This window comes from Calypte anna, unplaced genomic scaffold (assembly GCF_003957555.1).
Source record: "Calypte anna isolate BGI_N300 unplaced genomic scaffold, bCalAnn1_v1.p scaffold_22_arrow_ctg1, whole genome shotgun sequence".
In the NCBI taxonomy this organism is placed as follows: domain Eukaryota; kingdom Metazoa; phylum Chordata; class Aves; order Apodiformes; family Trochilidae; genus Calypte; species Calypte anna.
This window is the reverse complement of record NW_022045495.1, coordinates 1-13,312: the sequence shown is the minus strand read 5'-3', so window position 1 is coordinate 13,312 and position 13,312 is coordinate 1. Positions and strand designations below refer to the sequence as shown.

General features: G+C 43.1%; 1 protein-coding gene across 1 annotated transcript; it reads right to left on the bottom strand.

Moving 5' to 3' along the window:
• Positions 1–7,990: 7,990 nt before the first annotated feature.
• FEM1B (fem-1 homolog B) lies at positions 7,991–12,950 on the bottom strand (the record flags this gene model as incomplete). The annotated part of the gene is made up of 2 exons (XM_030468693.1): positions 7,991–10,927; positions 12,682–12,950. Coding segments are annotated over 2 exons (1,641 nt in total), but the record flags the coding sequence as incomplete, so codon positions are not given.
• Positions 12,951–13,312: the final 362 nt, after the last annotated feature.

Sequence of the window (13,312 nt, the reverse complement as noted above, 5' to 3'; positions counted from 1 at the left end):
TAAAAAAGGAAAGAAAGAAAGACAACTAAAACTAAAATCAGAAATCCAAGCACCTTACTGCGAATCTCCAGCTGTAAATATGTATTTTTTCTTGATTTTTGCAAGCAAAAAGGAGGAGAAAATGAGGGTTTTTTTGTAGAAAAATAACACCCAAAAAATTAAAAAAAAAAAAAACACAACAATTTTTGGGAGGTTTTCCTAAAAACTGAGCAGTTTTCAAGAGGTTTTGTCCAGCCAGAGCCTGGAGGTGGCTGAGAATTAAATTAAAATAATTAAAAATATTAAAAAAAATTCATTTTTTTGGTGGTTTTTTTTGCCTGTCAGAATTATTTATGCTGAGAATTAATTTTATGGATTATTAAAAAAAAAAAAAAAAAAGCAGCTGTGTACTGGAGTTTGTTGGATTCTGTTCGGGGGGGTTTGAAGGATTAAAAGCACAGTATTTAAAAATAAAAATGTGTGTGGATCCCACTCGCTGGAATTGGGGTTGGTTTCTTCTGGGTTTATTTATTTACTCATTTATTTTTCATTTATTATTCATTATTTATTCATTTATTGATTGATTAGGGGATTTTAATTATTTTTATTTCATATTTATTACTATTATTATTATTATTATTATTATTATTATTATTATTATTATTATTATTATATAAATAAATATAATTATAATATATTAATTATGTATATTATATATTATATACTATATAATATATACTATATATTATATATTATACATTATATATTATATAATATATATGTAATTATATATTATGTATCATTATAATTATAATAATTATAAAAATATATTTTTCTTTTATTTATATTTAATTTTAAGTAATTATTTTAATTACTATTTTTATTCATGGGATTTCATTTATTATTTTTATGAATACTACTATACAAAGAATAATTTCTTAATAATATTATACAGAAAAGGAAATAAATATTGATTTTATTGAGATTTTGATCAATATTTTATTTTTATTTCATGTATTTTATAATATCTATATTTTTATTTAATATTTAAGAATTTTATTTAAGACTTAATATTTTAATTAATATTTTTATTAATGGTATTTTTATTTATTCATATTTTTATTAATAGTATTATACAAAGAATAATATCTTAATAATATTATACAATGATATTATATACAATAATAAAAAGGAAATAAATATTAATTTATTGATATTTTAATTAATATTTTATTTTCATTAATATATTTTATATATAAAATATCTATATTTATATTTTTCATTAATATTTATTATTTTAATTAATATTTTATTAATAGTGTTTTATTTATTAATATTTTATTAATAGTATTATACAAAGAATACTTTATTAATAATATACAAAAAGGATAGAAATATTAATTTTATTGATAGTTTTTATTAATATTTCTTTATCATATTTATTAATATTTATTTTATTGAATATATTTATATATTAAATATCTCTATTTCTATTTTTATTTAATATTTAACATTTTATTTACGACTTAACAATTTAATTACTATTTTTATTAATGGCGTTTTATTAATTCATATTTTTATTAATAGCATTATACAAAGACTAATTTCTTCATAACATTATACAACATCACCCAATTTTGGGGGGGTAATCACCCAAAAACCACCCAGTTTTTTTCCCCTGAGGCAGAGGGGCTGCAGCCTTGTAGTGCTGGGAAAGAAAAAGGGTCGGAATGTATCGTGCGTTCATAGAATCCTAGAATCCTGGAATCCTGGAATCCTGGAATCCTAGAATCCTAGAATCCTAGAATCCTAGAATCCTAGAATCCTGGAATCCTAGAATCCTAGAATCCTGTATTGGAACAAAGCAACCAGCTGCCTCTGATTACCGAGAAGTGGGTGTGAGCGGTATCAAGTCCACCTGTGCCCAATTAGAGCAGGCCCTATTGAGCATGTGCAAGACCAGGGGGCCAATAAAAGGTGAGGCTCACACCCACCGAGCAGCTGACTCTTGGGCTAGTCACAAGAGAGGCTGGTAGCTCATCGAGCCACGGTCTGATCTTGCGAGTTCCGCTACGTGAGTGATAGACTGAGAGCACAACTCTCAAGTCTATACTGCTACACCTACTCAGACCTTGAGGCACCGATCCCTGAAGAAGGATTCATCCTGCTACAGAATCCTAGAATCCTAGAATCCTGCAGTGGAACAAAGCAACCAGCTGCCTCTGATTACCGAGAAGTGGGTCTGAGCAGTATCAAGTCCACCTGTGCCCAATTAGAGCAGGCCCTATTGAGCATGTGCAAGACCAGGGGGCCAATAAAAGGTGAGGCTCACACCCACCAAGCAGCTCACTCTTGGGCTAGTCACAAGAGAGGCTGGTAGCTCATTGAGCCACGGTCTGATCTTGCGAGTTCCACTACGTGAGTGATAGACTGAGAGCACAACTCTCAAGTCTATGGTGCTGCACCTACTCAGGCATTGAGGCACCGATCACTGAAGAAGGATTCGTCTTGCTACAGAATCCTAGAATCCCAGGGGTTGGAAGGGACCTCGAAAGATCATCTAGTCCAACCCCCCCTGCCAGAGCAGGGCCACCTAGAGCACCTCGCATAGGAACGTGTCTTGAATGTCTCCAGTGAAGGAGACTCCACGACCCCCCTGGGCAGCCTGTTCCAGGGCTCTGTCACCCTTACAGGAAAAAAATTCCCTCGAATATTCAACTTGAACCTCCTGTGCTCCAATTTACACCCATTACCCCTTGTCCTATCACTGGTCACCTCTGAGAAGAGCCTAACTCCATCTCCCTGACACTCACCCCTTACATATTTGAACACATTGATGAGGTCACCCCTCAGTCTCCTTTTCTCCAAACTAAAGAGACCCAGCTCCCTCAGCCTTTCCTCATAAGGGAGATGTTCCACTCCCTTCATCATCTTAGTAGCTCTGCGCTGGACTCTTTCAAGCACTTCCCTGTCCTTCTTGAACTGAGGGGCCCAGAACTGGACACAATACTCCAGGTGCGGCCTCACCAGTGCAGAATAGAGGGGGAGGAGAACCTCTCTTGACCTACTAACCACACCCTTTCTAATGCACCCCAGGATGCCATTGGCCTTCTTGGCCACAAGGGCACATTGCTGGCTCATGGTCATCTTCTTGTCAACCAGGACCCCCAGGTCTCTTTCACCTCCACTGCTCTCCAGCAGGTCAGCCCCCAACCTATACTGGGCCATCGTGTTGTTCTTCCCCAAATGCAAAACTCTACACTTCCCCTTGTTGAATTTCATCATGTTTCTCCCTGCCCAACTCTCCAGCCTGTCCAAGTCTCTCTGAATGGCAGCACAGCCCTCTGGTGTGTCAGCCACTCCTCCCAGCTTAGTGTCATCAGCAGACTTGCTGAGGGTACATTCTATACCCTCATCCAAGTCGTTGATGAAGATATTGAACAACACCGGTGCGTTGGTTTGATTTGTGGGGGAAAGGAGCTAAAATAGGACTAGGAGGGAAGCAGCTAAGGCTAGGACACCTCCTAGTTGGTTTGGGATTGATCGGAGAACGGCGTATGGGAATAAAAAGTATCACTCTGGCTTAATGTGTGGGGGTGTAACTGATGGGTTGGCTGGGGTGAAGTTTTCTGGGTCTCCTAGAAGGTTTGGGGAGAATATGGCTGGAGTCAGTAGGGGGGTGATTATTAATAGGAAGCCTAAGATGTCTTTTGTGGAGAAATAGGGGCGGAATGGGATTTTGTCGCAGTCTGATGGAATGCCTAGGGGATTGTTGGAGCCTGTTTCATGGAGGAAGGTTAGGTGGATGAGCGATTATGAAGGGAAGGAGGAAGTGAAGGGCAAAGAATCGAGTTAGTGTTGGGTTATCTACAGAGAATCCGCCTCATGCTCATTCTACCAGGGTTTCTCCGATATAGGGGATGGCTGAGAATAGGTTGGTAATTACTGTAGCTCCTCAGAATGATATTTGTCCTCATGGTAGGACATAGCCTACGAAAGCTGTTGCTATTAGGGTGAGTAGGAGGATTACCCCTGTGTTTCAGGTTTCTTTGTATAGGTAGGAGCCGTAGTAGAATCCTCGTCCAATGTGTAGGTAGATACAGATGAAGAAGAATGAAGCACCATTTGCGTGAAGGTTTGGGATTACTCATCCGTATTGCACGTTTCAGCAGGTGTGAGCGACTGTCCTGGTTTGGGCCAGGATAAAGGTGATTTTCTGTCTTGTACTTTTGCTTTTAGCTCAGTCTCTTGTAAGTAGTTGCACTTGCTGAAATTAACAGCAAGTTTCTCAGACAGTGTGTGCTTCTAGGACTGATAACACTTGATGTTTATAGTTACTGCTAGAGACTGGTGTGCAGAGCCAAGGACACTGCTCAGCTCTGAGGAATAATAACTTAATAACACAAATAACACAAATCCTAACAGGCCTCTTACTAGCCAGACACTACACCGCAGACACCACCCTGGCCTTCACATCAGTCGCTGTCAGGGTTTAACCCTGGCCCGGCAATTAAACCGAATAACAGACGCTCTCTATTAATCTCTCTCTCCTCCTTGATAAAGAAAGGAGAGAGAATAAGGGAGAGAGACTGATGGGTTGGAAACTAAACTACACAGCTTTAATGAACAGTAATGATAAATAGGAAAAATTACTAAATATATACAAATATACAGGAAAATGGAAACCACATTCCTCCCCCTTCCCCCCAATAACTCTCACGTCACCACCAAGGCTGCAGGGCAGCCCTGGGAAAGTCCAGGCTGGACTCCTGGAGTCGGCAGCAGTTGGGAGCTGGAGGCAGGAACACACAGATATGGGCTGGCACGGATCAGGACCACAGGCAGACGAACGGACAGGATCCTTCCAGGATGCCGGGTGAAGGAAGGGAGGAAGGAAAATCAGGAAATCCAGAAGTCTGGAAATCTGGAAATCCGGAAAAGATCTGGCTCGGCCCTCGTGATGCCTCAAATTTATACTGAGTGTGACGTATATGGGATGGAACCCTCTGTTTGGTCAATTCTGGCATCTATCTTGTCTGTTCCTCCCCAAAGGAGGGCTCAGGTGGGACCTCTTTATCCTCCTGGACGGTAAAATGTTTTCCTCAGAGCTGAGCAGTGTCCTTGGCTCTGCACACCAGTCTCTAGCAGTAACTATAAACATCAAGTGTTATCAGTCCTAGAAGCACACACTGTCTGAGAAACTTGCTGTTCATTTCAGCAAGTGCAACTACTTACAAGAGACTGAGCTAAAAGCAAAAGCACAAGACAGAAAATCACCTTTATCCTGGCCCAAACCAGGACAGGCGAGGTTGCCGATGTGGAGCCGTATACGCCGTCGGCAATTGAAAATGGGGCTTCGTGGTATTCTATTGCTTGTAGTGCTGTGAAGTATAATCCTAGGAGGACTGTTAGAGCTTGGGTCGCTTGGTTTTGGTGTCCTGTGATGCTGTGGTGAGCTCATGTTACAGTGAGGCCAGAAGCTAATGGAATGGTTGTGTTTAGTAGGGGTACGTCTATGGGGTTTAGAGGTTGGGTGCCTGTAGGGGGTCACTGTCCTCCTAGTTCTGGAGTAGGGGCTAGGCCTGAGTGGAAGAATGCTCAGAAGAAGCCTAGGAAGAAGAAGGCTTCGGATGTGATATATACATATATATGTATGTATATACACACATATATACACAAAGAAATATATATATATATATATACATACACACATACATATACATATATATATACACACACAGGGTGGTTATATATGTATATATATAAATAAATATATATATATATACAAACATGCATATATAGTGTGTGTATCTATGTACACACACCAATATACACAATCTATACTGTTTGTATATATATTTATATAAAAATACACAACCACAGAGACATGCATATAGATAGTCCTGGTAGACAAGAGGATGACCATGAGCCAGCAATGTGCCCTTGTGGCCAAGAAGGCCAATGGCATCCTGGGGTGCATTAGAAAGGGGGTGGTTAGTAGGTCAAGAGAGGTTCTCCTCCCCCTCTATTCTGCATTGGTGAGGCCGCACCTGGAGTATTGTGTCCAGTTCTGGGCCCCTCAGTTCAAGAAGGACAGGGAAGTGCTTGAAAGAGTCCAGCGCAGAGCTACTAAGATGATGAAGGGAGTGGAACATCTCCCTTCTGAGGAAAGGCTGAGGGAGCTGGGTCTCTTTAGTCTGGAGAAAAGGAGACTGAGGGGTGACCTCATCAATGTTTTCAAATATGTAAGGGGTGAGTGTCAGGGAGATGGAGTTAGGCTCTTCTCAGTGGTGACCAGTGATAGGACAAGGGGTAATGGGTGTAAATTGGAGCACAGGAGGTTCAAGTTGAATATTCGAGGGAATTTTTTTCCTGTAAGGGTGACAGAGCCCTGGAACAGGCTGCCCAGGGGGGTCGTGGAGTCTCCTTCACTGGAGACATTCAAGACACGTTCCCATGCGAGGTACTCTAGGTGGCCCTGCTCTGGCAGGGGGGGTTGGACTAGATGATCTTTCGAGGTCCCTTCCAACCCCTGGGATTCTATGATTCTATGATTCTATGATTCTATGATAGTGTATATATACACACACATCTATATACTGTATACATATAAATATACAGCTACACAGACAGCTATATATTGTGTGTTTATCTCTGTGTGTGTATGTACATGTGTGGGTGATGATATATATATATATAAATATATATACACACAGACAAATATATACTGTCTGTGTAGCTATATATATATACATCCATGTGTGTATACACAGATGTATACACATATATACCTGTAGATGTCTATATACACACACATATATATATAGATATATACGGTGTGGTTCTATACGTGTTTATTAAAAAATATATATATACAGACATGCATATATATAGTGTATATATATATACACATAAATATACACACATCTATATACTGTATATATATAAATATACAAATATATATAAAAATATATAAAAATATACAAATACATCTATATATTGTGTGTACGTTATGTCTGTGTGTGTATATCTATGCACATATATACACACTGACACACATACATACTGCCTATGTAGCTATATATATATACACACACATACATATGTGTATACAGAGATATAGACACATATACACCTGTAGATGTCTATATACATACATATATACACACATACATATACATATATAGTTCAGGAAGGATATCGAGGTCCTGGAGCAGGTCCAAAGGAAGCAACCAGGCTGGTGAAGGGACTCGAGCACAGACCCTATGAGGAGAGGCTGAGGGAGCTGGGGGTGTTGAGGCTGGAGAAGAGGAGGCTCAGGGGAGACCTCATCACTCTCTCCAACTCCCTGAAAGGAGGTTGGAGCCAGGGGGGGGTTGGGCTCTTTTCCCAGGCAACTCTCAGCAAGACAAGAGGGCAGGGTCTCAAGTTGTGCCAGGGGAGGTTTAGGTTGGAGATGAGAAAGAATTTCTTTCTGGAGAGGGTGATCAGGCATTGGAATGGGCTGCCCAGGGAAGGAGTGGATTCTCTGTGTCTGGAGATATTTAAGAAGAGCCTGGATGTGGCACTGAGTGCCATGGTCTAGCAACCACAACGGTGGTAAAAGGGTTGGACTTGATGATCTCTGAGGTCCCTTCCAACCCAGCCCATTCTATGATTCTATATATATACAATGTGGTTATATATGTACCTGCCATCAGGCAGTTGTTGCAGACCAGGTGGATCAGGCATTGGAATGGGCTGCCCAGGGAAGGAGTGGATTCTCCGTGTCTGGAGCTCTTTCCAAAGAGCCTGGATGTGGCACTGAGTGCCATGGGCTGGGAACCACGGGGGGAGTGGATCAAGGGTTGGACTTGGTGATCTCTGAGGTCCCTTCCAACCCAGCCCATTCTATGATTCTGTGATTCTATAAAGCATTTCCCTTGAAGGAAACACAACAGCCAGACAGGGCACTGGATAAATGTAAGCAGCACTAATCTGCTCATCCTTGAAGCAAAATAATAAATAAAGATTTCCAAACTAATTCCACATTCAAGGTTTATTTATTTGTAATACAAATAGAAACGTGTGCCCAAATCTCACCTTAAGGTTCTATCCAGATTGTTTAAAAAAAAAAAAAACAAAAAACAACAAAACAACCAAAAAAACCCCTACAGAACATTCTTTTCATCATCTGAGAGTTAAAAAGCTGCATTTAAAATCCAGAGTTTCCAGTAGCCTGTCAAAACAAGTGACATTTTACTGCTGGAGTACCTGCAACTTCTACCAAGGAGAAGCACTTCCCCAAGCAACAAGAGTTATTATACAATCAGTTGCTTCTTGTAAAAGAGCTTACAATAGGATTAATTTTTTAAAAATCAGTTTTCATAGAGATTTTCATAATGAGAGGAGTAAAAATCATGAAGAAGGGAAAAAAAAAAAATGAATCCTCAAGTCCAATTCAGGGAGGCACAGACTCCACACTTGTTGGAAAAGCCAGGTTCAAGCAGGATCCTGCTCCAGAGGAAGACTCTCTTTGGTGACAGACTACTCCACCAGGAAGATACAGCATTAGGAATCCAAGAGTGCAGATTTAGAGACTTTTCTGAGTCCAAAAAGGTGCATGGTGATTATTGAAACAACGAGAAAAAACCCAAAAAAACACAACAAACCCAAGTTGAAAACGTTTTGAAATGTTGGGACACACAGAGACACAAATACCCTACCAATTTTCTAGGTATCTGTGCATGATCTTTATAGATGAGCTTCACCAAAAGAAACCATGACTCTGGTTTGTTGAGGTCAATGTGCAAGGTTTTTTTTTTCCAAAACTGTTCACTCTTTACTGTAGCAGTGTAAATGGAGAGCTTGGGATTTCAGCTCTTACCAGATGAAGATACCAGGGCTGGATTGAAACCTGTATTTCCTAACAGAGCATTCTGTGTGTCTGTAGCTGCTGCTAACTGCTTTCCAAACTCAATTAAAAGAAAAAAAAACAATAAAAGACAATTTTAAAAACATCTTCAGCATGAACTGAAAGGGATAAAAAGATGGTGAGGTATGAGAGCAATGGACTGTGGCAACACACAGACTGCTCTGTATGTTGAGACTCAACCAATACATAATTTCCAGTTGTTTTTTTTCCCACCTTGCTCCAAGAAGTTTTAAATTTACACAGCTACTGCCTGAGTAAGATGGTGACAGAGGCTTCTGGAGGTGCCTTTGGAAATCACCTACCTAAAGGCTGCAAATTGTTACGTGTGTTGGAACCAAAACATTCTGCACAAGTAACATGGGGAATCTTTTCATTTTCTTTATGGAAAAAAAAAAAAAGAGAGAGAGAGAACAAAGTGATTCTTTCAAACAAAAGAAATGGCCAAAAAAAAAAAAACCCAAACAAACAAAAAAAGAAAATCTCAAACATCAGGGTTTGACTACAGGAAAACAATGTGGCTTTTTTTTCCCCCTCCCACCCCGAGATCTGAGGCTGCAGCCCGAATCCAGAGGAATCCAAAACCAAAGGACTGGAGAAAAAAAACCAACTCTGTGTTGATGTCATCCCGGGATAGCACCACCAGAAAAAGACTTCACAGAGCCCTAGTGAAACTTGACAAATTCTTCCAGAGTTCTGGGGATCTGGTTTTGGTAGCTGATGTTATAGATCCGCACTGCTCGGGCAGCCAGGCACTTGAGACTCAGCTTCATTTGAGTTTTGAGGAGTATTTCAGAGACCCCCGTCGTACTTTTATCCAGAGGGGTTTTCTTCTGCTTATTTGTCATGTCTGTGTGAGCACCAGCCTCCACCAGGCTAATGATGATGGAATGCAAGGTCAAGAAGTCACTGATGGGTCTGTGGTACTGGACGATGATGTGGAGGGGGCTGTTCCCTTCGTTGTCCACGGCGTTGACGTCGGCGCCGCAATCCAGGAGGAGTTTGGTGACCAGGGCGTTGGGAAAGCTGCAGACATCGTTGGTGTGGAAGTCATCCACGGGGGTGCTGGAATTGACAGCGTGATGGAGCAAGCTGGAGCCATCCCTGGTCCTGGGGTCGAGGTGGATCAGGGTGTAAATCTGCTTGTTGATGCGCGACTGATCCTCCTCGCTGCACTGAGTCTTGGTGGAGATGCAGACCAAGTAGAGGAAGGTAAAAATGTTGCACTCGTAGTTGTCCATGGCCGTGTGGATGTCCGTGTCCTGGGTGGTTTTGATCCTGGACATGCCTTGCTCGATCTCCAGGACGCTGCACCTCAGAACACTCTCGATGTCCTTGGCCTTCACGGGCTCGTTGAGGTGGATCATCTGCGAGAAGACTTGGGCAAACCTCAGGAGGTCCTTGTGAGTGTTCCTGTTGCCTTTCTGCCTGAGGTGCAGGGCGTGGAGCCACAGCTTGATACACTGCTCAAACTCCATGTTATCTGCATACACAGCCCCCCTGTAGATGATGGGGTGAGAAACATCAATGTTGTCAGAGCCCAGGATCCTTTCCCTCACGATGAGGCCTTCCATGTGCAGGGCATCCCTGTCCTGCCTGATGGCCTCCAATTCCTGAGGAGTCCTGCACTCCCTCCTGTTCCCATAAGCTTCAATCTGAGGCAAAACCTCTTTCTCAACAACACTCTGGCTGTCTCTGTACCTCTCCAGCATGGCCAGGTATAAATAATGATAAGTTTTCACTATATCATAATTCTCCCTATCGTTGGCAAACGAAGCCCCCAGGAGTTCCAGAGCTTCGATCCGACTCCTCCGGTCGCAGTCGGCGTGAGCCAGGAGCAGCTCCACCACCTCAGCCTTGCAGCTCTCAGCAGCCACCTTCAAAGGAGTCATCCCGTGGCCGTTGACCATCATGGCTGCCTTCCACCTCACCAGCTCCCTGACGATCTCCAGGTGCCCGGCCTCAGCTGCAAAATGGAGGGCAGTGGCCCCGCAGTGGGCCTTGGCGTTGGGGTCTGCGTGCTGCTCCAGGAGGTACCTGTGAAAAATGACTGAGACTCAAATGTGCTGTTAATGGGTTTGATTTAATTAAATAAAATTGAAACTGCAACCAGCAGAAGAGTGCTGGGCCCGGGGGGAGTCTCTGCTCCAATCACACCAGTCTAAAACTCTGGGATTCTCTTTGATTGATTACAATCCCATGAATATTCAAAAGGAGGTGGGTTTACCCACTCTATAATGATCTCTGAGGTCCCTTCCAACCCAGCCAATTCTATGATTCTATGATAATCCCTATATATATATATCCTATATTCATATATATATCTCCTATATTCATATTTATATCCTATATTCATAGGTGTTACATCATGGCATTATAATATTCATGATAGGTGGAGTCTGGGTAGAGTCCTCTTTTGAGGAGGACCTTCTGGGACCTTCTGGGGGTCTTTGATGAAGTAAGAAGTCTTCCTCAACCTTGAACATTTTTACCTTTCTTGATTTTGCTGACTTCATTACACTGTTACAGGGTGATATCAGACCCTAGCCATAATTCTCCCCTTGTCTGTTGGCTGTGACATCTTTCTGTTCTCCTTTTGCAGATATTCACATTTTTTTGGTGCCTAGTTGGCCCTGGCAGTGCCTTGTTTTAAGAACAAGACTTAAATTCCTAATCATCTTCAAGACAGAAGTTAGGGCCTTCTTTTGTTCACACCGAAACAGTGGGAAATCACATCTCAACTGCTTTGCCTAGCCCCATATTCACTTCTTTCTCAGTTTAGCTCTGAATTTCACTGCTTAGAAATACAAATTCATTAACATGTTATGTTAATATAACCTATTCTCAACCTATTCTCAAACTTTCAATGGGTAAAGGGGCCTGCTCGCTGGCGTGGAGCCATGCTGTGGAATGCAAGTGCTTATTTAGTGTTTTTATTTTTTGCAGAGGGACCTGGACAGACTGGAGAGTTGGGCTGATCCCAAGGGGATGAGGTTCAACACAACAACCCCATGGGGAGCTCCAGGCTGGGCACAGAGTGGCAGAAAGGGACCTGGGAGTCTGGATTGCCAGGAAGCTGAAGAGGAGGCAGCAGTGTGCCCAGGTGGCCAAGAAGGCCAATGGCATCCTGGGCTGGATCAGGAACAGCGTGGCCAGCAGGTCCAGGGAAGGGATTCTGCCCCTGTGCTCAGCCCTGGGGAGGCCACAGCTTGAGTCCTGTGTCCAGTTCTGGGCCCCTCAGCCCCTCAGGAAGGAGCTTGAGGTGCTGGAGCAGGTCCAGAGAAGAGCAAGGAGGCTGTGAAGGGATCCAGCAGAATTCCTGTGAGGAAGGGCTGAGGGAGCTGGGGGTGTTGAGGCTGGAGAAGAGGAGGCTCAGGGGAGACCTCATCACTCTCTCCAACTCCCTGAAAGGAGGTTGGAGCCAGGGGGGGGTCGGGGAGGTATCAGTGGGATAAGAGGGCACGGACTAAAGAATTTTTTCCTAATATCCAACCTAAACCTCCCCTGGCAGAGCTTCAGCTCTGCCAGGGGAGGTTTAGGATGGATATTAGGAAAGGATTCTTTGCAGAGAGGGTGATCAGACACTGGAATGCCCAGGGAAGTAGTGGATTCTCCGTGTCTGGAGATCTTTCCAAAGAGCCTGGATGTGGCACTGAGTGCCATGGGCTGGGAACCACGGGGGGAGTGGATCAAGGGTTGGACTTGGTGATCTCTGAGGTCCCTTCCAACCCAGCCCATTCAGTGATTCTATTCCATTCTATGCACATAAATTACAACCATTTATTACACACCTGACCACCTCGGTGTGGCCCTTGTAGGCAGCAATCATCAGGCAGGTGTTGTCGTACTTGTTGGCGATGCTGATGTTGGCGTTGTTCTCCACCAGGTACTTGACGATGTCCAAGCGGCCGTCGAAGCAGGCGGCACGCAGGGGGGTGGAGTTGGTCACCGTGGTGTGGTTGACGTTGGCCCCGTGGCTCACCAGAAGTTTCACCACCTCAAAGTGCCCCGCGCCCGCCGCGCACCACAGTGCCGTGGCACCGTCGATGACGAAGCTGAGGGGAGAATCACACAATGGGTGAGGTTGGTGAGGTCATCGGGCTGACCTTTGGCCAACAACATCACCCAACTACCAACATAAACGTTCTGGGGTTCTGAGGAGGCCTCCAAAGTCATCCAACCTTTGGCCAGCACCATCACCCAAGTGCAGAATCACACAACGGGTGAGGTTGGAGGAGAGCTCCAAGGTCATCGGGCTGACCTGTGGCCAACATCACCCAACTACCAACATAAACATTCTGGGGTTCTGAAGAGACCTCCAAGATGATCCCGTCCAACCTTTTCCCAACACCATCACCCAACAACAGAGTCACACAATGGGTGAGGTTGGAGGAGAGCTCCGAGGTCATCGGTCCAACCTTT